This window comes from Zasmidium cellare (assembly GCF_010093935.1).
Source record: "Zasmidium cellare ATCC 36951 unplaced genomic scaffold M409scaffold_5, whole genome shotgun sequence".
Lineage (NCBI taxonomy): Eukaryota > Fungi > Ascomycota > Dothideomycetes > Mycosphaerellales > Mycosphaerellaceae > Zasmidium > Zasmidium cellare.
In genome coordinates, this window is record NW_022986949.1 from 184,296 (window position 1) to 209,899 (window position 25,604).

A 25,604-nucleotide genomic window follows, 5' to 3' on the forward strand; every position below is an offset into this window, starting at 1 on the left:
CCTGGAAGCTCGTGATACTGGGAGAGGGCGTTCGCAATGGCTAATGCAATCACTGCTGTGCTTTAACAACATCTGCCTAAGATGTAGTCAAGCCTTCGTCTTAGCAGATACTCTCAAGCCTTCGTCAAGCACTCCGGAGAGACGGTTATATTTAGTGTATGCAGACTGTTCCGCGCCGGAAGGAATACATCGGTTAGCCATGTGTTGTTACACAAAAGCGCCACCATCCGTCCAGCCACCGCATCAAGGGTGTCGTCTCCAGAGCTTCAAAGACCACACGAGAAACGACATGTGCAGGTGGTCCGCATCGCCTCGCGGTAAGCAGGTTTCCAACGAGGACGGGGTCGGTCTCACGCTCTGAATCGAGCGTCACGCGGCCCTCGGCGACATAGTCCAGACTTGGTAGTGTTGAGTGCAGTCTTAAGACCGAGTGTTGACGTCCAGGTCACGCGCATTCCCGTTCGGGAGAATTCGATTGATTCTCATTCTGAGTCGGATTCGTTTTGTGGGGGTTTCGCTGACATATCGAGTCTTCGATTGCACGGCGCCAGGTAGTTCTCTGGTGCCACTGCTAACATGTCATCGAGCCAAGAGTACATGTTGAAATCCGATACAGTGCAGTCTGCGATTCTTCTGTCGATGGCTTCTGCGCGAGGACATGATGGATGGAGGGAGGAGCGTTGCAAGCAAAGACAACGAAGAAGTGGCTGCGAGATTTGAAAAGGAGAGAAGCGGAACGATTCCGCGCGAGCGACTTCACCTCGCCCAGACCTCCCATCAATGTCCAGTCATCTGCATTTGCTCGGCCATCTTACGTCTGTTCATTGCACTTTGGCGACGTTGTAATGCTGACCTTTCATTGAGTCATGAGAGGCAGTCTCTTCTTGTTTGCCTTCGACCAAGCCGAGATGCGACATGCCGCTGCACGGGACGTCCAGCGTTGTCTTGCCTGAACCGGAACGCATGCAAACATCTTCTCTCCGAAACATTGGAAGCGACCAAGCCAGCGACTGTAGCATGAGCCCATCACTGCATAATCCAGCAATCGGGATCCAGGTGTCGGAGGTTGTTCTGAAAGAACCTCTCACGGGCAACGAGAGCCTTCTACGATGGCAAAGTGACTTTTTCTTCTATTATTACTTGTGACTTTACTCTCAGAATCACTCTATCCTTCAACTCTCGCATAATTTATAGCCTCATTTCCAACATCACTTATAAGTTGACTTCTACAATAGCTAGTGCCTTGACTTCCAGCATCTCTGGCATAATTTGTTTATTCACGTCAGCTGTCACGAGGGTCCGAGGAATTACCAGTCTTGATCATACGCCTCGGTGATACCATGTGTACCAGGGCTATGGCATCTAGACGACATGCCACCAAAGCCGGTCGCCGAGGCCAGCAAGGCCAAAATGCCAGACATGCTGAACCAGGCGATCCTGAACGACGTACTACAATACGGCGTCGACAAGAGCAGATTCGCCATGACTGGCAAGCTGCTACCCAAAGGAGTACCCAAGAAGCTCAAAGACAGACACGCACATGATACGAGGATCTTGAAAGACTGGGTGAACTTCAATCACGAGCAACGTCCCAGCTACCGAACTCAACCTCCTCGACTTGGCGATCCGTTGGCGAAACCAGATGACCCTTTGACAAGTCTCTTCCATGTCAAGCGCAGAGGCGAGCTCGATGATCCCATGGAGCAATTCCGTTCGAAGCTGAAGGAAACGGAGAACGACAAGAAGAAGAACCTCAAGTCGGAGGCTGAAGTGACACAAGCCATCGAGACACATCACAGCACATTGCATCGACTTTGCAATCAAAGTGGTCCGATTTGGTAGCGCCATCCTTACATCATCGACATCACCGCCGATACGGAAGCAGTCGAGACCATCGCCAGACTGATCCAGGCCCTTTACATTGACAAGCATCGCATTCGCCTGGAGGTCATTGAGAACATCACTCCACAAGTCTTGCTGGACCTTGGTTTCAGCAACGGCGACATCTCCGAACTGATGTCCAACAAGCCACCACTGAAGGCATTCAAGGACAGATTCAGCATAGCCCAGAAGAAAGTGATTGAAGCTGGATATCAAGTCGTGGTGGGTAACGGAGACAAATTCGAGCCCCAACTCACGTTCGGCGGCGATATCTCGGATTCTGAGGTCGAAGAGCAGACTACTGGCAGAGCATCTGCGGCGAAGCGCAAGAGGAAGAAGGATGCTGCCGACTCCGACGAAGACAAGAGCTGTGGAAAGTCCAGGCGTGCGAGAAAAACCAAGTCAAAGCACGGAACTCAGGTCAAGACGGAGCCAGTCGAAGACGCCACATCCCAGTCCGGGGCCCCAGAACAACCCCCAAAGAACGCATCACTTTGCCTGAATGACACAGCAAGACATGAAGGCCAAGCTGCCAAGGATGTCTCGCAACAAGCAGGGCAGGATGCCATGGGTGCATACTGGGAGCGCATGGCAGACGAGCTCAACAAGAAGCCCACGGTTAGCGATTACAAGGCATTCTTCGGGCGACAGTGGCTTCCTGGTTGGCTCACGGACATGCCTCGAGAGGTGAAGCTCAGGATGGTGTTGGGCGTCTGCAACTTTGAGAAAGTATCTCCACCTACCACTGATCTGAACAACAAGGTTGCTCAGATCCTGGAGAACAGAGCGAGAAGCGGGAAATGGGGCTTGGATATGGCACCCAATGAATACACTCCCCAATGGGTCCAGGAAAACTACACGGAAATTCGAGCTAAGGTGGATGAATTGATCGAACAGAAGGGACTCCATCGGAAAAAGCAGCAGACTGGGAATGCTATCCGGAGTTCTAATGAAACCCAAGATCACCAGTCGACAGGAGACGAAGTTATTGGCAAGGACGTCGACCAAGGTGTCGAAGATACCGGAGTTGACCAAAATTCAGGGGCTGGAGATGGATTTGAAGACGACAAGGGAGGTGCTGAGGATGGCGGACCTCATGGCAGCAGGCCAGCAAATCCATGGACCACGAGATAGCTTTTTCACTTCAATATCTCCACCGCAATCACGAAGTTCGTCGCGGTAGACCGGCCTTGGTAGCATGGAAGGTGCATAATAATTGGGGATATCGTCGCGATGGTGAACATCGAAGAGCATTTGCCTCACCGGTGTAAATCCATGGCGCTTCAAGGCAAAGGCGCCTTATATATGTTGAACAACGGGCGGTGCGATTACTCATCTCTGAAATATAACAGCGCTACTAAATCTCTCCTGAAATAGGTACACCGCGCTTCTGAGGTAAAGGTCGTCTCCTCAGATCTACCTCATCACTCCGCCGGTCACGTCCTTCTGCCGAATGCGTTAAGACACTCAGCAACCGGCACACGATGATCATTGTCTTAGGACGTTGTGCAATTGTAGGGATCTCCGAATGGAGAGTCTCCACTCGGCGCACAGATGAGTCCGGAATTCTCGTTTGAGAACGAGCAGCAGTATGCCTGCAAATTGACCGAAGCGCAACTAGCTTGGAAGGCGCATGGATCGGTGGTGTTTCCAGCTGGAAGAGAAATCATCAGTCTATGATCTCAATGTCTCGGGAAGAATACTTACGGGTCGAACAGTTCGAAACGAGCAGCTGGTCGCCCGTCTCTGGACAACAGAAGGCGGTGGATGGTTCGTGGAAGCAAGGGCCAGATGTCTGTCGCTTCTCTGGAGTGGGAGAGGCGACGACGAGGGCTGCAAGGCCGGCAGCGAGGATTGTGCACTTCATATTGATGGTGAGGGTACAGAAGTCAGCGTCGCAAAGATCTTGCTGTTGGCTTGGCTGAATGCTTTTGAGACTGCAGGGACAGAACTTCAACGACGAAACGTCGCACTTAAGACTGAATGCAACCCACCTCAGAGCCCTGAAGGCACTTTGCCGCGTTCCGATGATTAGCACTATGCAGGTGAGTGCTCGGTACCGCAGTACTGCAGCAGATCATGAATGATAATGAAGCTCACAAGCCGACGACAGTACTCCTGAATCTCAACCTCGAGGATTTCTTACACGATCAGAACCACGATCATGTAGGCCACAAGATTCCGACTGTTCGTGGATTCCTTGCCATGAATAACTCTTCGGAACAGCAGACTTGCAACCAGACCCACGAGAAGGGAGAGACTTCGCACACAAAACAGCCTCAGACTTGACCTCACCTCGCGGACCGATCTAATCTGATTCGGCTAGCCATCTTATCTGATGCGGATAGCTACCGGCACAAAACGGACACAAGTTTCTTCCAAGTCCACTAGGTTGACGATCTTCTGCAAGCTTGGTTCGACGAGTGGGGGATCAGCGTGCTCTTTCGAGCAAATGCCGACTTTGTTCAACTTCCAGTCGTTGAGCTAGCACAACTGTCGGGGGCTTTCACACAGAAAAGAGCCATAGCATGCGTATGCTCATGAATAATTCGAGGAAAGTCAGAAATTCTAGAAGCTCACGATTCTGTAGCCTTCGGGTACCGATCCCGCTCGCACCAGAACGGATGTAAGGCCGACAATGCTCCATGAAAGGGCTCAACAATCCCCATGCTGTGCAACATTTCAGAGCTAGCAACGAACGTAATCAGGGCCAAACGTGCTGAGGCCAAGGCTCTCTATGCCAAGCTTAGAATTCATTCACTTATTTGGCCCGTGCTCGCAGCTAGCCTAACGGCGACCAATCCTCAGAACGGATGTATTCCGCCACGTCGCTGAGATCTGGAATCGGTACCCCAAGCTATCGATCCTGAATATCAGTGATCGTTCTGCTGGCTGCCAGTCTGGGACCATCTTACCTCTTCTTTTCGCTTGCATGCTGGATCTCCTCCATCGTATCCGTATGTATCCATCTGTCAAGGAGTCAGTATTAGGAAGCACAGCAGGCGAGTATGCCATACGAATTCGAACATCTGGAAGGGCAGTGTCAGCACAACGAACTCCGGAAGGTTTGACTGGATCTTACTTCTGCAATCTCGGTCCCAAAGCCTTCAGGGTACCCCTGAGCTCGCAGCTCTTTCTCATACCATTCAACACTGACTTGCTCATATCTCACAGGTCTGTTGAGCGTCTTACCCCACAGCTCTAACCACTCCATCCAGCTTCTCAACGAAGTCTCTCCATAGAGCTGCACCCCAGGCTCGACCTGCAACAACGCTCTGACGAAAGGCCCGGTGTCATTCCTAGGATCGACCAAAGGACATGGATTCTCGCCTTTGCAGGGCAGCGTCAAGACATGGACACCCTCCTCGTTCTTCCTGGGTCCTATGAGATTGACGATTTTCCAGGAGTAGAAGAACACGCCCATGTTCAAGCCGCTCATCTTCGCGGAAAGAGCAGAGTGCTTCTCGTTGATGTAGCTGATCATATCCGCTTTACTCTCATAATGCCAAAGCTGCTGATAACGACCTTTTGTCCACTTCTTCGGGCTCGACAGCATCGAAACGACGAGTCTCTCCAGCTCAGGCACTCGAGCCGCTGCATCAGCGATGTTGCGGCCTTGCTCATACTCCAGCTCATAGGCGACTTGTCCAATCGACTTTTCTTGCTCCTGAGCCTTGGCTTGATTGTCCGGATTGAAGTACAGCGCCCAGAAGTCCGTGACTGAGAAGATTACGTTTGCGCCTTCGAATGCTTTGGCTAGAGATTGTGGATCGTGGAGATCTGCTTGTACAATCTCCACACCCTGCGCGGAGAGCGATTTGGACGCATCCGACAATGGATTGCGAGAGATGCCACGCAAACGATATCGATCTTGCAGGTTGGGATCGGACAGGAAAGTCTTCGCCACTGATCCGCCTTGATTTCCCGTGATTCCGATGACAACGAAGAGTTTTTTCGACGCCATGGTTTTCGTGATGTTGGTGTTAAGTTGTAGGAAAAAGTCATGCAGATTTTCTTGGCAAAAAGCCACTTATGCGTGGATCAAAAGAAATGGGCATAAGGAAATACAGAAGTCTGTCACTTGGACAGTCTGATGGAAGTGTCAACGGTACAGTCTACTGACTAATTAGGAATTCAGCATTTGTGCCTTCCACATCCTATCTGATTAGAACTATTACTTCTGGCATTGCTTGTCGATGTACTGCGGGGACTACTTGTTGCTTTGCCCTTGAGAATACTCCTCGTCTACTTATAAGACCCGACAGAGATATTCAACAAGTCGATCAGACACTTCCTAGTATTTCCCCTTGTCGAGCAAGGAACACAGTCCCCCTCGAGATGGTACACGCGATCATAGTCCTCGTCGCGGTTCCAGCGACAATCGATGCTTCGATCCCCAAAGTGCTTACATCGGTCTCCGGCCTAGGGGACCCATTCGTCGCAGCCGCAGCCTGACCATCTTGTTCGTCGTAACATGCACATGGTTGGTGAGGCGTTTGAGGGGAAAATTTGTTCGACGGGGAGAATTCTGGCGTGGGAAGGAGGGGCATGATATAGTTGAGGAGACATATCATTGCTGCTGGATCTTGTTGTGAGATTGTTTGCGTATATGTTGGGGATCTGTAGAGATTTCGATGCTCGGGATTGCTGAAAGTAAAGAGGGAAGTAATCTTAGAGATGAAGCTGGAGATTATGGTTCAAGTAAAGCCACAAGTGATTTCCGAAGTGAGGTTACTAATGATCCTAGGAACGAAGTAGAAAGTAATCCTGCAAGTAAGGCTACAAGCTTAGAAGTGAGGCTGCAAGTGAGCCTAGAGATGAGGGAAGGGGCAATCCTAGGAGTAATGTTAGAAGTGATGCTAGAAGTAATGCTAGAAGTGATGCCAGAAGTGATGCCAGAAGTAAAGCCACAGTAAGGTGGAAGTAATCTTAGAAGTGAAGCCATAGTAAAGTAGCAAGTGAAGTAGCAAGTGAAGTAGCAAGTAAGGGGCAAGTAAAGTAACAAGTGAGGGAGCAAGTAAAGTACCAAGTAAAGTAGCAAGTGAAGTATACTTATACCATGCCGCGCGCAGGCGGTACGGTTGTTCACTCCTAAAGCGCTGCAAACGCGCTCTTCACCGCGTATATACATCGTTGCCGTAGGGAAGGGCGCTGGCAGCGCTCCGAGGAAGCCTCGTACCATGCTGGGATCGCTGTGAATGCAAGCGCCTGAAGCGCACATAAACCCCCCTTCCGCACAGCCCTCTCCTTCCCACCAACACTCCACTCAAACACCCCTCACATCCCCAACAATCCCCACAACCTAGCACCCCACCAACATGTCCAGTAAGCAGCATGCAGCATGGTCAGGCTTGGAAATACGGGGATATCCATTGACTTTTCAAACACAGATCCCAAGCCGCAGCCAGATTCCCTATGGCCACCGAATCCACCTCCGATCTTTTGGTCTGATAGCGTTCCCCCTCACCCTATCCCTTGCCCCTATCCTTCTGATCCCCAGCCTTGTCCGCGTCCTCATGCGGGTCCACAAGGCTACAGCCTCCCTTCAGGCCCGTACGATCCTCATCCACCGCCTGTGTCTCCGTATCCAAACCCGGGCTACGTGCCTCGCGGCGCCCCGAGACCTCCTTATCGCCCTGGCGACGCGCTTTCCGACCCCGTCCCTTCGCTGCCTGGGAAGCCGTGGGCGCCGGGAGGCACGACGCAGAGGCCGCCGTATGGGCCTGGGGACGCGGTGGGGAGGTGCGAGGTCTGTGTTTGAGCGAAGGTTGTAGGTGATTTGGGTTGAGATACTGTTTTTAATGTTTTCATGACTATTCACACCAATCCCTCCTTCTCAAAGTCCTCCTTAAAGAAGCACCCAGCAGCCGTTCGGTAGACATGCGCATTCGGCCAGGGGCGATAGTGGTGCGGAGGCGGAGGCATTTCTGCGGTCGCCGTGTCAGAGCGATGCACTCAGGGTTGATAGAACGGAGACGTCATGAGAAACTCCGAGTCTGTGGTCACGGAGTTAGACAAAAGCTTCAACGGGATCCCATGCGGGTCATGGCGCTGTTGAAAGGCATCTCAGCATATTGAGGGTCGTAGGCTGGGAGAGAAAGGATGCTCAGCTCGCGTATACACCGAAGGGATACGTGGTGCTGAGGCTTTCTGGGGGCTAGGATAGCGTGCCGTTTGGCCCGTAGAGCATATGGGAGATCGATGTGTTGGGTGATGCTCGAGCGTCATCAGACACAGCGTATGTGAGGAAATGGACAAACTTACCCATGTCATCAGTTATCGCGCCTCGTTGATTCAAAAGATCAACCACGTCCTGCCCGTCGTTCGGATTGATCCTTCCTGGATCGTGATCCTGCTCTTGTGGCGGTATCCTTGTCTCATACTCAGGAGGCCGGGTATCGACAGTGTGTGCGGGCAAAGGGACTGGCTGAGGTTTGCCGTAATACACGCGTTGTGCATTCTGGTTGGTGCTAGAGGCGTTTAGTGTGTCGTCTGCCATGGAGGTGGAGGAGGCGTTTGCCTACTCACGATGTTAGCGTTGTACGCAATCAGCTTGCTACGTGTACGGAGATTCCCAATGATCGTATTCGTGGTCTGAAACATCCCACTCGGGAACTTTGCATGTTGCAGATGAATGCGGATGTGGGTGGGTATGTGATGGTGCTGTAGTAGGCTCGGGATTCTGGGTAGGACTGACAGTCTCAACCATCTTGTCACCTTCCACTCGCACTTCTCTATCTCTCAACTTTCGCATCAGGTCAAGAAACTGGCTATTCTTGAACTTGTCGGACTGATTGTGTTCGACCTTCTCGAGGAGTTCCTGCGCAGTCGCTGCGAGGGCGTCGTCGTCCTCTTGGGGTCGTTCCTGGGCCTGCTCTTCTTCGTGTAGTAGTTGTTCTGGATCGTGCTCAACATCACCGCCGTGAATCCGACTGGGGTTGAAGTCTTCCAATTGATCCAAGTCATCGTTCGACTCGTTCAGCATCTGAGACGCGCCCTGCTCAGCAGCTTGCTCGATCTTCTCGACCAACTCTTCGAGACTATCCTCCTGTACGTTCTCGTGACCCTGAACAGTCTCTTCTACTCCCAACATATCCTCGTGGGCTTGATCGAAGGCCTTTGCGAATGCCGCCTCGTCAAACTGGTCTGCTACTACCGGCTCTTTACCCTTGGACTGCATATTTGGGGCGAAGCTTTGCTGTGGGAGCGAGCTCTGGAAGCCAAAATTGCCATAGCCTCTTGCTCTTTGCTGAAAGGCGAGTGGCGAGGGAGAGGAAGTCTGAGCCTTTGGTGCAGTCTGGGCCACGTAGTCCTGAAAGCCTGACGTCCAGTTGGCCGTACTCGGTCCTGGGTGAAAGTGCTGTGGCTGTTGCATAGGCTGAGGCGATATTTGTAGTCGCTGGAAGTCTGCAGCCCATGATGGGGCTTGAGAGGGAGCACCGAAGCCAGCGGGGCGTTGAAAGGGCTGGACATGGTCGAGTAGTTGGGGTTCCACGCCAGCCTGAAAGGCCTCAAACTCGTGGTCTAACGCACCATTACTGGGATGCTGCGATCGAAAGCCTTGGGCTGGGTTCTGCCTCGAGGTAAGGCGGTCTTGCTGGAGGGTTCGATCGATATCGGTTTGCTGCTTGAACTGCTGGAGCGGGTTGGAGGGCCCGCACATAGCATCCGCCATCTTGAGTGAGGTATATACAGGAGTTTGATATCACAATGAAACGCTTGTACGCGAAGGAGAGAAGGGAAAGAGATCACATGGCGAAGATTCACCAACAACGAAGTCCGTTCGGCTGTCATCGCCAGAGAGCGGAACAGCACCTCGGCATCATGTGCTAACGGATAGGGCAGGTGTAGCGATAGGGCTGGCCGTGGACCTGAAACGTTGCTTGGAGAATGCGAGGCAGACAACAACTCACCAACTTTCAATACCCTGAACTGGTTCGCACAAAATCCTCTCTCGAATCAAGCAAGCAATAGCAAAGACATCATGGTATGAAGACATCGCACTCAGGGACTGTCGAGGGCAACCCCAATGGCTGACTGCTCCCAGGCGCAAGTCATCTCGAATTCAGGCCACGATGATATGATTGTATGCATATGAATAAGGGAATAGCCTGTTACGAAGCCTGATCAACTGACTCGGCATCCTCCAGCACGACGCCGTCCTGGACTACTACGGCAGACGACTCGCGACCTGCTCCTCAGACAAAACCATCAAGATCTTCGAGATCGAGGGCGAGCAACACCGCCTGACCGAGACCCTCAAAGGCCACGAGGGAGCAGTCTGGTCCGTCGCCTGGGCACACCCCAAATACGGCACCATCCTCGCATCAAGCTCCTACGACGGCCGCATCTTGATATGGCGGGAACAGAACAACCAGTGGCAGCGCATCTACGAATTCACCCTTCACACCGCCTCCGTCAACCTCATCGCGTGGTCGCCTCCAGAGACAGGCTGCCACTTAGCTGCCGCGAGCAGCGACGGCAATGCCAGCGTCTTGACCTTCGAGAACAACACCTTCTCCCACACCATCTTCCCCGCGCACGGCTTGGGCGTCAACTCAGTCTCGTGGAGCCCCGCCATCCTTCCCGGTCAGTTGACCAGCGCGCAAACAGCACCCACAACACCAGTGAGAAGATTTGTAACAGGTGGATCGGACAACTTGGTGAAGATTTGGTCATTCAACTCTACAACCGCAAGCTATGACAACACTACCACACTGCAAGGCCACTCTGACTGGGTGCGCGATGTCGCATGGTCACCCACCCCACTTTCCAAGTCCTACATTGCGAGCGCGTCACAAGATCATACGGTGCGGATATGGACGTTGCCTTCTGGATCGGACATCGGCGACGCGAACGCGTGGAAGAGCGAGGAGCTGACCCTGGATGTGGTTGTCTGGCGGGTCAGCTGGAGCATGGCAGGCAATGTCTTGGCCGTATCATGCGGCGACAACAGGGTCAGCTTGTGGAAAGAGAAACTCAAGGGCGGCTGGGAGGTGGTCAAAACGATTGAGGAATAATCAACAGCGGGCGCAGCAATCACATTGCCGGCATGATCGTGTGTGGTTATGTTTGACTCGCCAGCAGTCTTATGAGCGGCATCAGCGGCGTTGGGCACCAGCGCCCGTTTGCAAAAGTTTGGGCTGGTCGTGAGCAGGAGAACCCTTTCCGAGCATGACCGACCACGCATCCAAGCACAAGCATACGAACACTCGCAGAAATCATGAAACGAACCATTCGTCATCACGACCAAAGCATCACGATGTCGATCCAGCCTGCGATTCGGCCCTCCCTGGAGCTTGCCGAGTCAATCTGCAAGTAATGGCTGCGAACACACTCGTGAAACCAGGGTCTCCAGCAAGCTACCGGTAGTTATGTGCCACATCCTGGCAAAACAGTTGATACAACCGCCACGAGCGCGTACGATATTGACAGGCATTCACCAATTCAGGCAAGCGATCTTCACTGGGTCGTTCCAATCAGCGAGGCAAGTGCACAGTGTTCCATGTCTCTTTCCCTCGATGGTCCCAGTTGCCTTATACCAAGCCCCCTCTGACCCTTCACCAATTGTCACCAAACTCTCCTCTTTTTAAACTCCTGTTGCAGGCCACTCCTAGCTTTATTGGGTAACAACAATCCGCCAATTAGCTTTTCTGTTGTCTCTTCTACCACTACGCCTCCCTCCTAACCACAGATCCACGCACTCGATACCTGAGGGACTGGCCACATCGATCGATCCTTCTTCGCAACAACCCGCTTCGCCTCCCTTCAACTCCACCACCCCTGCGATGCCCACGGTCTATAGAAGCGCTATGCAGGCTTATATAGACAACTGCCGTGCCGCCAACGCATACTCCTCCAGCGCATACCCAAGAGAATATACCTCGTCGCACCATCAACGATCCAGCGATATGTCTCGACGCTCTGCTGTCTATCCTTACCCAGTCGACCGCGACGACCGCAGCAGGGACGACGACCGTTACCACCGTCGTTCCCAACGACCCCGAGGAGACTCCTATCGCCGCCCACCTCCTCCACCAGAACCCTCCCGCATGGACCCTTCCCCTCGCCGCCGTCGCCCCTCAACAACCACAACCACCACATCAACACCCTCCCAAGGCCCCCCGCCCCGGAAATCCGTCCGTTTCACCGACGGTGAGCGCCCCTCCACCCGTCGCCCCTCAAGCGGCTCTCAACAACCCATGCGGCCCAAGACGTTCGCCAAAGACTCCCCGCCCGCGGCGATATCCGAGAGCGCAAAGGACACGTCGAGGAGACTTTTCCATCGACGGCCGAGCGATGGGGGTCGACCGAGCGCTAGGCCCGCGATGGTGCAGACGGGAGATAGTAACTGGACGGTGCAGACGACGAGGGCGGAGATGGGGACGACGGTTGGTGGAGGTGGTGGGTCGAGAAGGGGAGAGAGGGAGTCTTGGGAGCATAGGGAGAGGGAGAGGTATGGGGGACGGTCGAGGAGGCGGTAGGGGTTAAGGGGGTGAATTTGTGGTTGGGAACTATTCTTTACATGCTGCGATCTTCATTGTTGGATTGGCTTTTTGAGCGCGGCGTTGGTTCTCTCCTCCTGGATGATGGTCAAGAGTAAAAGTATTGCTAAAGGGACGCGGTGACGGACTTGATCGATATTGATGCTAAACATGTTAATGTATAGTACTTAATTCTCCCTCCTGCCTACGTCTCCTGCTTTCTGCTCACGTCCACTGCTTACCGTCAATCGACCTCCTCATCCCGTCACATACTCCCACTTCCCACAAGCCTTCCAAACATTCAAAAAGCCAACGAAAGGCCTGCACGTCCATCAGAAATCGAAGACTCCGCACCATATCCCATCGCTCGCCATCCGTCCGCGCAATCCAAGAAACGACTCCAGGCTCGGTCGTCATGAAAGACCCGGGGATACATGACGGCGATCAAGACAAGTGGCGAACACCGCCAACCAGGCGGCTCATCAGCAGAACCTGTTTACAGAAGAAAGTCAACCAAACGATCCATGTCGCGGACCCTTCCAAGGCCGAGACTCCCACGAAACAGGTATTGCGTAGACGGCCGCACTTGGCTCCGTTGGCGGATGAGGACTGACTCGTGGTTGTATGAGGTGTTGTGATGCAGATGGATGTCCTCCAATATCTCGAGTCTCTTCTGAATGCTGCGCACATTCTCACAGTTTCGCACATGCATCCCCATTGCTTACTTACGAACTGACTGGCTCATACTGTGAGCGTTGGCATGGTGGCTCTGGAGATTCTGGGGAGAAGGATAGTGCTCGTATGCATGCGCCTTTTACCGGAGCTTCCTGTACTGACACCGAAGCAACCAGAAAGTCGTAACATGTCGTTATCTTATGAACCAACAATTGACTTGCCATCGTAACTGTTTCTGGCCTGCTATTCCTCGCCATAATTCGTACTTGTTCTCCAATCGTGTCTCATCGCCAACGTCGGCTCATAGCCTCATCGCTCAAAGGCCCACGTTGTCTGGTCCAAGCGTTCATTGCTTGACACCCTCTTCCTCCATCTTCAGCGTACCACATTGGCAAAAAGCTCACAAAGTCTTCCATCAATCTCTCTTCTCTTTCCTCGCCGATGAGTGCTCCTTCTGGCACTGCTTGCGTAAGTATCCAATTCACCGCGCAATTTGGCAGCTTGTCCATGATCACCGGTCGCCAGAGATTGTCGAGCTCGATCTTTGCGTGCGGGAAGGTTTGTCGGATTAGGATGGCGAGGTTGAGCCAGACGTGCTGCTCATAGGCTCGTGTCTGTGCCATCGGGGCTTGATATGGGGCGAGGAGGATGCAGTCTTGAAAGCGAATCGTTGTGAGAGTCTCGAAGCCTCTCACAAACTGTACCAGCTCGTTCAGTTCTCCTTTCGTATATCGAATGTCGAGCTCTCTGACGGTGGGCGAAAGCTGGTGCCACCTCTGGAAGCCCTGGTGTACGAACGAAGTGGTGTTCTTGTGGAAGGAATACTCGTCGTTGACCGCAAAGGTCAGTCGTTTGGGGGACAACTTCTGGACGACGCTCGTAGGGATCCATTCCTGATCGACCATTTCGGATCCGATGTCTGCGATTTGCCGCCTGGACATGCCAAGTCGACGGACGGACTGATTGGAAATGATGGTGAGATCCTGCAGTCGGTCGTGGAGCAGATCTAGTGCGATGGAGAGGAGTCGGTGGGAGTAGATGTTCTTGTCTTTGTTATGGATGCCCTCCATATGGGCTTTGAAGACGATCTTGTTGACGGATGCTGGAATGCACAGCATGACTGTGACAAGGTCAGTGTTGCCGAGATCAGTAGCTATGCTTTCCCACTTACAGATGGACAAGGCATCGATAGACTGATTCGTTCGCGACTGCGTCTTGGTCACTCTGATCAAGTCCTCTGCGCTTAGTGCTTGCTCAGCATCAACGTCTTTAGAGAGTGGCTCTTCCTGAATATGTCGCCGCGCATAGTCGTCCACGCGAGGCCTTAGATGTGCGATGTCGCTAGAAGAGTTCTCTGGATTGTTTGACAGGGTGAGCCAGTCATCAACTCCTTCGGGTACGACGAAAGGCTCCAAGTTATCGCGCTGTATGCAATGAAGACATGCCTCGGATCCAGTGCTTGTTCAAGTCAGGACTGTGACCATCTGTGTTGGCGGATGTAAGGGTACTCACTGAATGTAGACACAGCGAACATGTTTCGCAATGTCCGGCCGCTGCTTGCGAAGGCAATACCATCGAGGCTCGATCAAGCGTCCTTCTGCCCAGCAGAGTCGCAATGTGACGTTCCTGAAGATGGCAGGTTCGAGGACCTTGCGCAGTTGGCGGCATGTCAAACTCGCGTTGAGGACGTCATCTCTTGTGGGATAGAGAGATCGCGACGGGTCCCAATCAAGGTAGGAAAAGACCTCGTCGAGTAGCTCGGTAGGAAGGTCGATCAGAGGCATCCTGTGCGGCGGGCGATGGGTTGAGGACGAGGAAGTTGGAAGCAGCTACGCCAATGAGTCCAGCCTGTAATCAGTCATCCAGTTGGCACCCGGTCGATGTAGGTGCGAAGAGAAGTAGAAAGCTTTGCGAGGAACAAAGGAAACAACGTCGCTGTAGCCGCCCGTCCCTGCGAAGACTGGTTCTTGTGGCGGTGCAGTTGCCTACGGCGCAATCAAATTGCGGCACAAGGTCGATCGTAAGCGATCGAAAGGAGCAAACCCGAGATGTTGACTCCTCAAGGCTGAGCGCCTATACCTCAGGCCTTGTGCTTCCTGCTTGAGAAAGGATGTCGCGCGGTGGATGCGCAGAGGCGTAGTCGAGGCGAGTGGAGTTGAAGTTGGAGTTGGAGGTGGAGGTGGAGCGCACGGCCCACACCGGGAAATCTGGCCAGCTGCTTCTGGATGTACCACGACTTCTATCATCAATAATGGCGTGAAAGTTGACTTCACCTCCTGCTCGCCAGTAACACAAACGGCCATTGAAAGACAATGCCGCTCGCACCAACCTTTTGGTGTTTCAAGAACTCAATTTTGACAATTTTGTTGCATGTCTGTACACATCCGTCCCCAGTTGCTCTGTGAATTCCTGACTTTCGCCCGTCGTTCGCGAAGCAATGCGACCGTGATCGATCATATTGCCACATCGATCGATACGCCCACGCAATTGGGCCTGGGTGACGATTCAACAACCGCCAGCATATATTGAAATGAATCGAAACTGCAATGGCGTCATAGTCAGGAAAATCGATCCGCAGTCGCTTCGCCAATCGAAATATCCTCGATCGTTTGAGACCCCTTCAGTTGCAGACTACACTTCGATTTAACTTCAATTGTAACTTGATATATAGTGCAGAAGAATTGGTGATGCCTATGATAGATAATTTGAAGTCATGCATTGGCCCGAAGAATGCGACAAAGTCGAAGGGAAAAGAAACGACAAAAGACGTGCCTCGCCGACATACACGGATGACGCACCACCCTTCAATTTCCCCGGCGCCTTTGCAAACATATCACCAAGTCGAACGAAAGAGCAAAAAGACAACATGAGAGACATCGCGATAGACGATATCGAAACATTACACCATCTACCCAAAACCCAACCAGCGAAAAAAAAATGCAAAAGAAGAAGACCTAATACTCGGTGTATTAGGAAGAAGTAGAAAACCCCAATTTGGAATTTTACTGTCTTACTTTGTGTCGGGATTTTTTTTGTGTCGTTTGTGTGTTGTTGCTTTTTGGTACCTGGTTCGAGCCCCCCATCCTCCGCCCAATTTATCCTTCCCCCAACTACCCATATAGCTGATGGATAGCTGGTAGCCCGTTTCCGGCATCTTAACGAACACACACTCTGCTGTCCCCGAACGTCGACTCGTTCTGGACTCGATCCCGGGACCCCACGATTTGATTTTTGTTGTGCCGGTCGACCGCTGACCAATTGACCACTGAGCCATTCAGCTACAGTGGTCGAAAGTGCAAGCTTCATTTAGACCTATGTAGCTTAGAGCTTTCGGATGCAAGTTCTTCCGGCCTTGCTGCTGCCCGCCGCTCTTGTCGATAGGACGCGAATACTTCGCAGACTACTATTGACATCACTGCAGGCTGGCAGCATCACATCGTCGCACGAACAGCAACCATGAGCGCAACACCAAATCAAGACGCGTTTTACGCAGCACAGCACGAAGAGATAAACAACACGTTCATTGACGAGAATGCCGACGAGGACGAGTTGTGTAGTCTGCTCGACCAAGCTTTGTCCGACCCATTCCTGCCACGCTGGTATCGCACCAAGTATCACATCATCCGCGCATGGTACGGCAACTCGGAGGAGAACATCCAAGACGCAAAGGAGGGCATGGAGGATATGCGCCAGGTGTATAGAGTCGAGGAGAAGACAGAGGAGTGGATCGCGGCGCGACTCTCGTCGCTACAGGAGATGCTCGACCTCGTCGAGTCCTGCCTTGTAGACGCAGACGAGCCTGCGTAGGTATCGGCTACCACTTTCTTCATATGCGTCTGGCTTATTGACCCTTAGGGAGCCCGCTGCATCTCCCAACCACGCCACGTCTTCTGGCGAAGCTGCAGGGAGCGCCTCGAACACCCAAGACCAGTCGTCGCTCGGGCCGTCAAAGGTGTCAAGCGCAAGCGCACGGCAGAAGTCCACCCGGTGCCTGCCCATCCAGCTCCTCCCGATTCCAGTCATCGTATCCGCAAGTAGCCAAGCCGCAGAGTCAAGGTCTACCAGCCCGCCGAATCCCACCAGTTGGGATATCGGCACGGATGGAAAGGAATGGTGAAAGACGTAGGGGGAGAAGACACAAATACAAAGGCGACGCGCACATAGTGGAGGTACAGTTCTTTCTCCTTGAAGTTTGATGCTTCACATGGCTCCTGCATGCGACAAATCACGTGTTTCCATCGTTGCACACCATCACACCAAGTCTGCCGCTATCACCGTGAAAGACGCGAGGTTGATATCGATGTACATGATCATGCTTGACGCAGGCATTGCCACCTGGCCTCTCACCAACAACCTGCATCCTACCGGCAGAGAGCAGACAGAGACCAGCGGCAAATCGGACGAACGCAATTCCCACATACCGACCGGCAGAATCCAACGTCCTGCGAGGAAAGAAGGAAAGCTGCATATCGAAAGGACGAAAGACAGAAGATCCGTCGCTAGCAGAGTACCACGACGAGCGGGGACAGGGGAGAGCTGCATTTCCCGCAGTCGGAATTCCTAGAGCTCTGCTAGCAGCAATGCGTCGAGCGAGAGGCTGGATAGGAGAGCTGCATTTCTGGCAGTCAGAAATCTCAGAGACTGGCCGGCAACGAAGCATCGAGCGAGGCGCAGAGGGAGAGCTGCATTTTCCGCACTCGGAATTCTCAGAAACCGCCTGGGAGCAGAGTGTCGAGCGAGGAGCTGGACAGGAGAGGCGCATTTCCTGTAGTCGTTATCCTTCGAAATCGGCGGGCAACGAAGTGTCGAGCAAGGCGCCGAGAGGAGAGCTGCATTTCCTGCAGTCGGAATTCTCGAGTTTCTAGTAGCAGCATTTCGTACAGCGAGGAAGTGTAGAGACGGCCTACATTTTCGACAGACGACATCTACGAGGAAGAGCTACGAGCAGCATCGCAGATGAGGATGAGGAGAGAAATGAAGCATCTTCCACAGTTGCTGCAACAATCCAGATTTGGGACCCGAAAAGACACTCCGCATACTTCGCAGACGCAATCTGTAGGGTTTCGTAGTTGATCGAGGGACTAGTGGAGATGACCTGCATCTTCTATGGACGATTTCTCGAGACTTGGAACATACCCGGGTCATAGGATCGGGACGCGTGGAGATTTGGCCCATCATCGGTAGTCGTAACAGAGACAATAGAACTTCGTTGCCACGTCGAAGTAGGATGCGAAGAGCGCAGACGCATCTTCGGCAGTCGCAAGCCGGATAGATATGATTGTGTCGTAGAGTAGGGTTGGGATGCGTGTAGCTTAGATGCATCTTCGAAAGTCGATCATGCAGCCAAACTCCTGGGGCAGTTGAGATGCGTAGAGCATGGACGCATTCCTCGCAGTCGCAATCGAAGAAGAATACCCCTGAGCTTCGATAATTTTGGGATCGACAGAGCTTGGCCGCATACTGGGCAGTCCTTGTTCGGAAGACATCGTTGATAGATGTGCGGAGTCTTGGGATCTGTATAGCCTTGCTGCATATTCGATAATCGCTTCTAAACAGAACTCTTCGGCATATGGGAAACTCAGCGGGACCTTAACAGAGATGCTACATTTTCGACAGCCGCTATGGTTTGGATGCGTTCGCAGACGGGGGCCGACGGTGACTGCCAAGATACATTTTCGACAGTCGATATGGGCACAAAACTTGCTCGCGGATGGGATAGCACCGAACATACTGCATTCTCGACAGTCGGAATCCTTAACACTTTGACGACCACGACAGGTTGTTATGGGGACGGCTTCCACGACGGCCTGATCTAACTCCTGTTGCGTAGTAGCATCTTCTTAAGCCTCAGATCGCAATGCCACTTCGAGGTACATATAGTACCCGCCTTGTTCCCGTCGAAGTGGAGCGTTCATCCCCAGTACTTTTAAGCCATCCAAGGAGCTTGCAGTGCAACTAGCAGCGCAGTCGCTTGCGAGTAGTCGGAGAGATGGCACTTCGATTACGGTAAAGGACGTCCCACTTTGACCGGAACACCGAGGGTACTCTTGCAATCATAAATCTGTGTTGTTCTAAGTGCTTTCAAGAGAGCAGTTGATTTGCGCCGACGAACGCAAGTGGCCGATGAACTCTCCAAGGAGGCGATAAAGGTGGGCTGTGACGATGGCGATCCTGTTCTTTTGGGATGCTGAACTTTTGCCCGCGTCGTGGTTCAAATTGACGAGGAAGCATGTCGAGCCCAGTCAAGCCGTACCAGACAGTTTGAATGGGCAACAGCCGCCGGCATCTTCCAAAGGCGAAGCGATCCAAATTCATCGTGGTCCAGGAGAGAGGCGATACAGGGATATGCAGTAAGTTCCAACCTCATAGGCCGGCAGCGTCGAGGCCAGATATCCGGATATGCTCGAGTTGTGCGAGATATACTATCTTCGACAGTAGGGGAAAATCAGATCTTGCTCGTGGCTTAGATCTTATGGGCGATGTTCAAGATAGGGGTCGGGTCCCGTCGGGAATATGAACGGGGGCGGGGGCGGGAGCCTGTGCCGACATCACTTTCTTGCCGCACAGGATCCATTTTCTGATACGAAGATAGGCGACATTCTCGACCAGCCATACAGTACCTGCAACACCAAAGCCTTCTATGAGTAGGATGGTGCCCAGTGATACATACCTCTTCTCCATATCACCGAAAAGGCCGACCAATGCCGAGGAGCAGCTCAGCGTTGATATGGTTCGAAAGTGTCCATCAAGGTCAACGATCAGAGATTTAGCGATCAGCCACCATCAAATCAAGGCTCAATGGCAGGCCATAGCGCTCGTTGCAGGCCGACGGAGCGACGGCATGTGTTTGAAATACATGATGCAGGGAGTCAATCGTGTCGAGGGGTAAAGACGTCACCTCCCTTGCCCCACCATCGAATGGCTTTCCAGGTAGCTCTTGCGTATTCTGCTGGTCTGATTTGACGAGATTATAAGATCTAGCCCAGCGGGCGATAGACTAAAGAATGTTTCGTTCGTCATCCGTTGCTGCTGGTTTCTTCTATCGAGCTCGTCTTCCAACTTCTACTACTGTCTCACGACCACCGGTGAAACAACACATCACCCAGCCTATCGTACGAGCCAGAGCACTCGCCACCATGTCTCAATCCCACGCCTGCTGCACCGTGCCGCCTGTCGTTGCGGATGGCTACAAGGAGAAGGGAGAATGGACGACCATTCAGGGTATGAAGACCTACGCTACCGGTCCTCAGGATGCAAAGACTGGAATTTTGGTGGTCTATGATATTTTTGGCTACTTTCCTCAAACCCTCCAGGGTGCCGATATCCTTGCGACTGGTGACAAGGAGCGCCAGTACCAGGTGTTCATGCCAGGTAGGAGAGCATGTGGTCTGCGATCATTGTCTATAGACTGACTGGAGGCAGACTTCTTCGACGGCAAGCCAGCAGACATCTCCTGGTACCCACCAGATACCGACGAGAAGGGCAAGAAGCTCGGAGAGTTCTTCAGCGTATGATGAATCGGTACGGGATAGGGAACAGCACAGAGCTGACAGCGTAACCACAGACAGCGGCCGCACCACCAAAGACCCTCGAGAGAATCCCCAAAGTCCTCGACGAGATCCAATCACAGCGCTCCTCGATCCAGCAATGGGGAATCCTGGGCTACTGCTGGGGCGGGAAGATCGTAAACCTCACCTCTCAATCCGGCACCCGATTCAAGTCCGCCGCAGCCGCACACCCAGCCATGGTCGACGCGAACGATGCCAAGGGCATCACCATCCCCATCGCTTTGCTCCCCAGCAAGGATGAGCCAAAGGACGACGTCGAGAAGTGGGAGAAGGAGCTCAAGGTCAAGAACCTCGTCAAGTGGTGGCCCAACCAAATCCACGGCTTCATGGCTGCAAGAGGTGATCTGAAAGACCCAGCTGTCGAGGCCGACTACAAGAAGGCGTATGAGGTTCTGCTGAACTGGTTCCACGAGACTTTGTGAGTTCTCCCCATTCTTGGACTCTTCTCTTTTCCTTCTGTTCTGACTCTGCCAGGTAAATTGGTCATGTCGGCGGAGACTGACAGGCACAGAACACCTAGTTCGAAACTGTGAGCATGTGTATGAAACGATACTCCAGAATGAACAAAAGACAACACCTTCAAACAACACGCCATCTTCTCCAGCATTCGGCACACTCAAAGCCGAAATACCTCCCCAAATACGCCGTCCGAAATCGGCACTTCAGCCATGCATGCTCCCATTCGGCTTTAATGCACCACATCGAAACCTTTTTCCTTCATCACTCCTTCCAGAACACAAAGCCCATCCTCCACGTCAACCCAGCCTCTGCAGTAGTGTTCGGCATGAACGCCGCAGTCGCAGCCCTGACCGCTCACAAGTGGTCGACTCGTAGTTCTGGCCAGAACGTCAGTCGCATGCACGAAATTCTCGCGCCGTCTCTGCCACAAACACGCACGGTCGTTGGAATCACATGAGAAACCAAATCACTCTTCCCTCCCACCTTATTCGTCCTCTTCCTCACCAACTTTCCCTTCCCCATATCCCACTTTCACCACCTCCAGGCTCCCCGTCGGCACAAGACCACGACTCTCTCAAACTCTCCTGCTCCTCCCCTTCCTCCTCCACAAAGCCCGCCTCTCGCGCTTGACAGCTCAATCCTTCCCGCGCAAACCCAAACCCACCTCCACCCACTCAGAGCACCAGAACCATCTGCTGACCACGGAACGTCTTCACTTCCGCCGCTGGCTAGCAGGCAAATGAACGAAAGGATTCATCACCACTACTCGTGCATTTACCATAGCTAGGTTTCCTCACACAGGAATTAGTGAGAGTGTCTCGGATATTGAGAGAAAGTATATGTGCCGCGTGCTGTGCGTCGTCTTATTAAACCGTGGATTGCCGAGTTGCTTCTCTCAGCTCATATTGCCGCGGGCGGTGTTGCCTACCTACCTGGCTACCAGCCAGCTCCTCACATATCTACGAGGTTGTATGTATCGTGATGATGATGGAGAGAGGCCGAGAGAGTGATGTATGAGGAATGCGATAAAAAGAATAAATCGGTCTCTTTCCAAACAACGTACGACCACGCTCACTCACTCACATGACAACAAATTGGTTTTTCATCAAATCGTCTCTAACAGCAAAAGCGACAGAGAACGCTCGTCAAAAGCTAGCCCACCCAAAACTAAACCTCATCAACAGAACAAAAAAGCACACTTCCCAGTCTCCTGTCTATGTTCAAGCGCCCGCCTGTTGACATCTCATCAACGAAGAGAATTCCCAAACTTCCCAAAAACGTCCATCCCATTAAGCTCCATCAAATTCAAGCATGGGCACCCCGTCCGCTGGACCTCCAGCCAAAGAATGCTGAAGCTCGCAGCGAGACGGAGGCCATATGTACAGCAAACTGCGGCGAGTCCAGATCGAGTAGAAGTCCAGATCGCCCTCTATCGCCAAAGGTCTCCGCCCCAGTAACGATGGGAAAATGGGGGAAACAACCAAATGTAGTAGATTGGGTATCGAGCAAGCATCAGCAGCAAGCGGCAGCAGGAAACCAAATCAAACACCAGAAATTTCGGCTCGGGTATCTCTCATTTCAACGTCACAAAAAACAGTTCTTTCCAAAAAATGGCGGCGCCTGAAAGCGCTTGCGTCCAACATCATCCAGTCTATTCGCGCAAGTAATTAGCGCCCTGGTGTATGCCGTACGTGTGGTAGTTCGTAGTCGTAGTCATGTGACCACAATCAGAGGGACATGGTGAGCCATTCCCATTCCTGCGGTCCTGTCATCATCGAAGGGGGTATGGATCCTGGTGGTCCTTGTGGTCCAGGTCCCATCTGTGGAGTGCCACCCTGAGGGACCATTTGGGCGTGCATTGGTGGTGCGTTGCCCTTCAAAGAGGAAGCAAGGGGTTGTTGTTGCGGTTGCCTTCCATTTCCTTGGCTCTTGCTTGATGTAGTGGAGTCTACATCACCCATCTCCGTATCGGCTTGGCTGAGGGTGTTGCTTGCTCGACTCTGTCTCCTGGCTGCACGTCGAGGTGCGACTGTACGTGTAGGGGCTTGAACAGGCGGCTGTGGTGTCGGTTTGGGAGGTCCAGGTGCTATTGGCACAACGGTCTTGACAGGCTTCTCAGCAGGCCCAGAGCTCGTGGGTGTGTTTGCACTCGAGCCAGTGCCAGACTTGGGCGATTCGGACTCGTTTGCAGCCTGTTTATTCGATCCAGCTGCGCCTGTATTCGCCTGAGCAACCGAGGTCTTGCGGCTCGCGGCTTTCTTGGATCGAGATGTCCCAACAGGCACTGTGTTCCCGCTCCCTCGATTTCGCTTCTTGATCACATCAGTCTTCAAGCTCAAAGGCCTGACAACACCATGCAGCTTCAAGAACAAGCCACAAGCATTGCACAAAGGGTGGCCCTCTGGGTTACGTCGCCAAAGTGGTGTCGTCTGCGTAAAGCAGTTGGTGCAAGTCGTGGGCACGCCACTGTTGTTCTCGCCAGGGCGTGGACTACCAGGGCGAGATGGTGCAGCTGATGTGAAACCAGACTCTGGGGGAGATGACGGGGATGACTGTGTCCGGATTGAGAACATCCCTGTAGCCATGCCGACGGTATTTGGCGTGGATGTCGTGCGTGGGATCTTGCGTGTCCGTGGGTCACCGCCTCGATTTCGAATGTCGCTCACGGATGCGGCTGATCCATGTCCTCTGCCCAGGCCCCCATGATCCCATCCTGGCGAAGGAATCATCTCCGCATGACCAATCTGCATACCCTTTCGCTGTCCTCCAAATCGTTCGCTGTTGGGGTTATATTGGTTGGACAAAGAGTTGTCGAATTGGTAGTTTCCGTGAGCGTCAAATGATGCATCGTCCATGGGAGAATAGCTTTGCTGCATCATCATATTAGAGTCGGTGAACGACATTCGCTCCTCGTCTTCGCCATCAGAATCTCCTCCAAAAGTGAACATCGCTTCGTTTCGTGACATGGGCATACTTGATGGTTGGAAGTCGTTAGCCATGACGTTGGATGGGTCCAAGTGCCCTGGCATCTGAAAGGTTGGCTGGTTGAAGCCACCATGCGATGGTGCACTCGCTGAAATAGCGCTGAACATTGAGTCGCTGTTCGGGTTGAATACAAATTGCTGTTGCTGTGCGATGCTCTGGGGAAGATGGGGTGCAGGTTGGTGGTAAGTCGGCATCGACTGGTGAGGGTGCAGCTGGGAGCCGAAGAACATCTGCTCGCCCTCAGGGATCGGCTGCGGTGTCGATACGGTGGAGTGATATGCAGATCCTGGCGGCGACTGGAGGCTGGAGGCGGTCTGTGGAGGAGGCATGCTGTTGTACATCTGCGCAAATCCGGAGTTCATGATGGGCGAGCCGATGGGCGAGAAGCCGAACGATTGCTGCAGAGGTCCAGCCGAGTTAATGATGGGGTCATTCTCAAGATTGAAGGTATCGAGATTGAATGGCACGTGAGGATGTTGCGCCTGAGGCTGGGATATGGGTACGTTGAGCGAGTAGTTGTTGAGAGCAGCGTCCTCTGCTGGATCCCTCGTGGCCATCGCACCGTTCGTGGTCGGATGGACCTGCGGCGACGCTTCTGCTCGTCTCTTCGGCGGCTATGCGATGTCAGTCGACGTCGAAACCAAGACATAGCCTTCAACCTTACCCGTCGCTCGTCGATGCTTGTCTTCCGCACGTGCCTCTGAACATACGAGAACTCGTCGCTTGCCTTGTGTTCAATCGGCGGCACAGAGGGTGCCGATGCTCGCGCTAACGATAGCTCTTCTGCTTGTATTCTTTGCTGCGTCTTGATCGGAATGGCGGAAACCGAGGTCGCGGCTGAGGAGAGGTCGAACTCGGCGGCGGTGGTAGATGGGGCTGGGGAGACACCAGCGGGCGACGCTATCGACGAAGGGACAAGGAAGTCATCCAGGTTCATGTGATCATCAGCGGATCTTTCGTGGGACGAGGTCGCCTGCTGCTGTTCCGACGACTTGCGAAGTTGAGCGATTCCACTGGGGCCGTTTTGGGCGGGCGGGCGCCGAGTCAGTCTAATATTCCACGCAGATTAGTGCACCGAACGGGTAGGCTACTTCACATATACGCACGCGACATACTTTTGTCGTTCGAGTTCTTTACGTCGCAGGTTCATGGACATCATCCGCCACGTGAGGTTCTCGAGGCGCTCTGAGTTCGGCAGCTGGCCTTTGGTCTTATGGTAGAGTTTCCATATCTGAGTGCCCAGTGGATCGTTCTTCTGCATTTCTTCGGGGCTGTGTGCTTCGATGCCGCTCGCATCGTCCTTCCACTGCTCGAAGACGGTCTCGCGCAGCAAGCCCTTGCGGGCCTCTTTCTCGGTGGGTGACAAATCCAGCCTGGTGGACATGGTGTCGAGGGTGGACTGCGAGGTGAGGGAGGCTATTGCGCTCGAGGTGCCCGAGGTGCTGTCGTTGGAGCGGGCCTCTGGTCGTCGCACATGTCGCGGCGATGATTGAGCATGTGAGGACGATGCTTTGTCGGCGGCGTCTAGGCCAATGGCGGCTGCGTCCATCGA

At 53.1% G+C, this 25,604-nt stretch overlaps 9 protein-coding genes across 9 annotated transcripts; 5 read left to right on the forward strand and 4 right to left on the reverse strand.

The window, feature by feature from the left end:
* Positions 1 to 1,371: 1,371 nt before the first annotated feature.
* On the forward strand, positions 1,372 to 3,015 carry M409DRAFT_50702 (uncharacterized protein; the record flags this gene model as incomplete). The annotated part of the gene is made up of 2 exons (XM_033811603.1): positions 1,372 to 1,828; positions 1,886 to 3,015. 2 exons carry the CDS (start codon positions 1,372 to 1,374, stop codon positions 3,013 to 3,015), a joined length of 1,587 nt encoding a protein of 528 aa, XP_033672125.1.
* Positions 3,016 to 4,663: 1,648 nt separating this feature from the next.
* Positions 4,664 to 5,845, reverse strand: M409DRAFT_18353 (uncharacterized protein; the record flags this gene model as incomplete). Its single annotated transcript, XM_033804462.1, has 4 exons — positions 4,664 to 4,738; positions 4,797 to 4,850; positions 4,899 to 4,910; positions 4,964 to 5,845. 4 exons carry the CDS (start codon positions 5,843 to 5,845, stop codon positions 4,664 to 4,666), a joined length of 1,023 nt encoding a protein of 340 aa, XP_033672126.1.
* Positions 5,846 to 8,038: 2,193 nt separating this feature from the next.
* Positions 8,039 to 9,556, reverse strand: M409DRAFT_18354 (uncharacterized protein; the record flags this gene model as incomplete). Its single annotated transcript, XM_033804463.1, has 3 exons — positions 8,039 to 8,097; positions 8,146 to 8,401; positions 8,579 to 9,556. 3 exons carry the CDS (start codon positions 9,554 to 9,556, stop codon positions 8,039 to 8,041), a joined length of 1,293 nt encoding a protein of 430 aa, XP_033672127.1.
* A 354-nt stretch (positions 9,557 to 9,910) lies between these two features.
* M409DRAFT_63600 (uncharacterized protein) lies at positions 9,911 to 10,901 on the forward strand (the record flags this gene model as incomplete). The annotated part of the gene is made up of 2 exons (XM_033815671.1): positions 9,911 to 9,967; positions 10,032 to 10,901. The coding sequence occupies 2 exons, from the start codon at positions 9,911 to 9,913 to the stop codon at positions 10,899 to 10,901; spliced, it is 927 nt and encodes a 308-aa protein (XP_033672128.1).
* Positions 10,902 to 11,792: 891 nt separating this feature from the next.
* M409DRAFT_50706 (uncharacterized protein) lies at positions 11,793 to 12,365 on the forward strand (the record flags this gene model as incomplete). Its single annotated transcript, XM_033811604.1, has 1 exon — positions 11,793 to 12,365. The coding sequence occupies one exon, from the start codon at positions 11,793 to 11,795 to the stop codon at positions 12,363 to 12,365; it is 573 nt and encodes a 190-aa protein (XP_033672129.1).
* A 496-nt stretch (positions 12,366 to 12,861) lies between these two features.
* On the reverse strand, positions 12,862 to 15,917 carry M409DRAFT_50707 (uncharacterized protein; the record flags this gene model as incomplete). The annotated part of the gene is made up of 7 exons (XM_033811605.1): positions 12,862 to 13,045; positions 13,095 to 13,192; positions 13,445 to 14,160; positions 14,212 to 14,464; positions 14,573 to 14,869; positions 15,120 to 15,369; positions 15,826 to 15,917. The coding sequence occupies 7 exons, from the start codon at positions 15,915 to 15,917 to the stop codon at positions 12,862 to 12,864; spliced, it is 1,890 nt and encodes a 629-aa protein (XP_033672130.1).
* A 579-nt stretch (positions 15,918 to 16,496) lies between these two features.
* On the forward strand, positions 16,497 to 17,157 carry M409DRAFT_18357 (uncharacterized protein; the record flags this gene model as incomplete). The annotated part of the gene is made up of 2 exons (XM_033804464.1): positions 16,497 to 16,843; positions 16,896 to 17,157. The coding sequence occupies 2 exons, from the start codon at positions 16,497 to 16,499 to the stop codon at positions 17,155 to 17,157; spliced, it is 609 nt and encodes a 202-aa protein (XP_033672131.1).
* A 3,019-nt stretch (positions 17,158 to 20,176) lies between these two features.
* M409DRAFT_63601 (uncharacterized protein) lies at positions 20,177 to 21,030 on the forward strand (the record flags this gene model as incomplete). The annotated part of the gene is made up of 3 exons (XM_033815672.1): positions 20,177 to 20,411; positions 20,463 to 20,548; positions 20,605 to 21,030. 3 exons carry the CDS (start codon positions 20,177 to 20,179, stop codon positions 21,028 to 21,030), a joined length of 747 nt encoding a protein of 248 aa, XP_033672132.1.
* Positions 21,031 to 22,794: 1,764 nt separating this feature from the next.
* On the reverse strand, positions 22,795 to 25,601 carry M409DRAFT_63602 (uncharacterized protein; the record flags this gene model as incomplete). Its single annotated transcript, XM_033815673.1, has 3 exons — positions 22,795 to 24,666; positions 24,717 to 25,101; positions 25,168 to 25,601. The coding sequence occupies 3 exons, from the start codon at positions 25,599 to 25,601 to the stop codon at positions 22,795 to 22,797; spliced, it is 2,691 nt and encodes an 896-aa protein (XP_033672133.1).
* Positions 25,602 to 25,604: the final 3 nt, after the last annotated feature.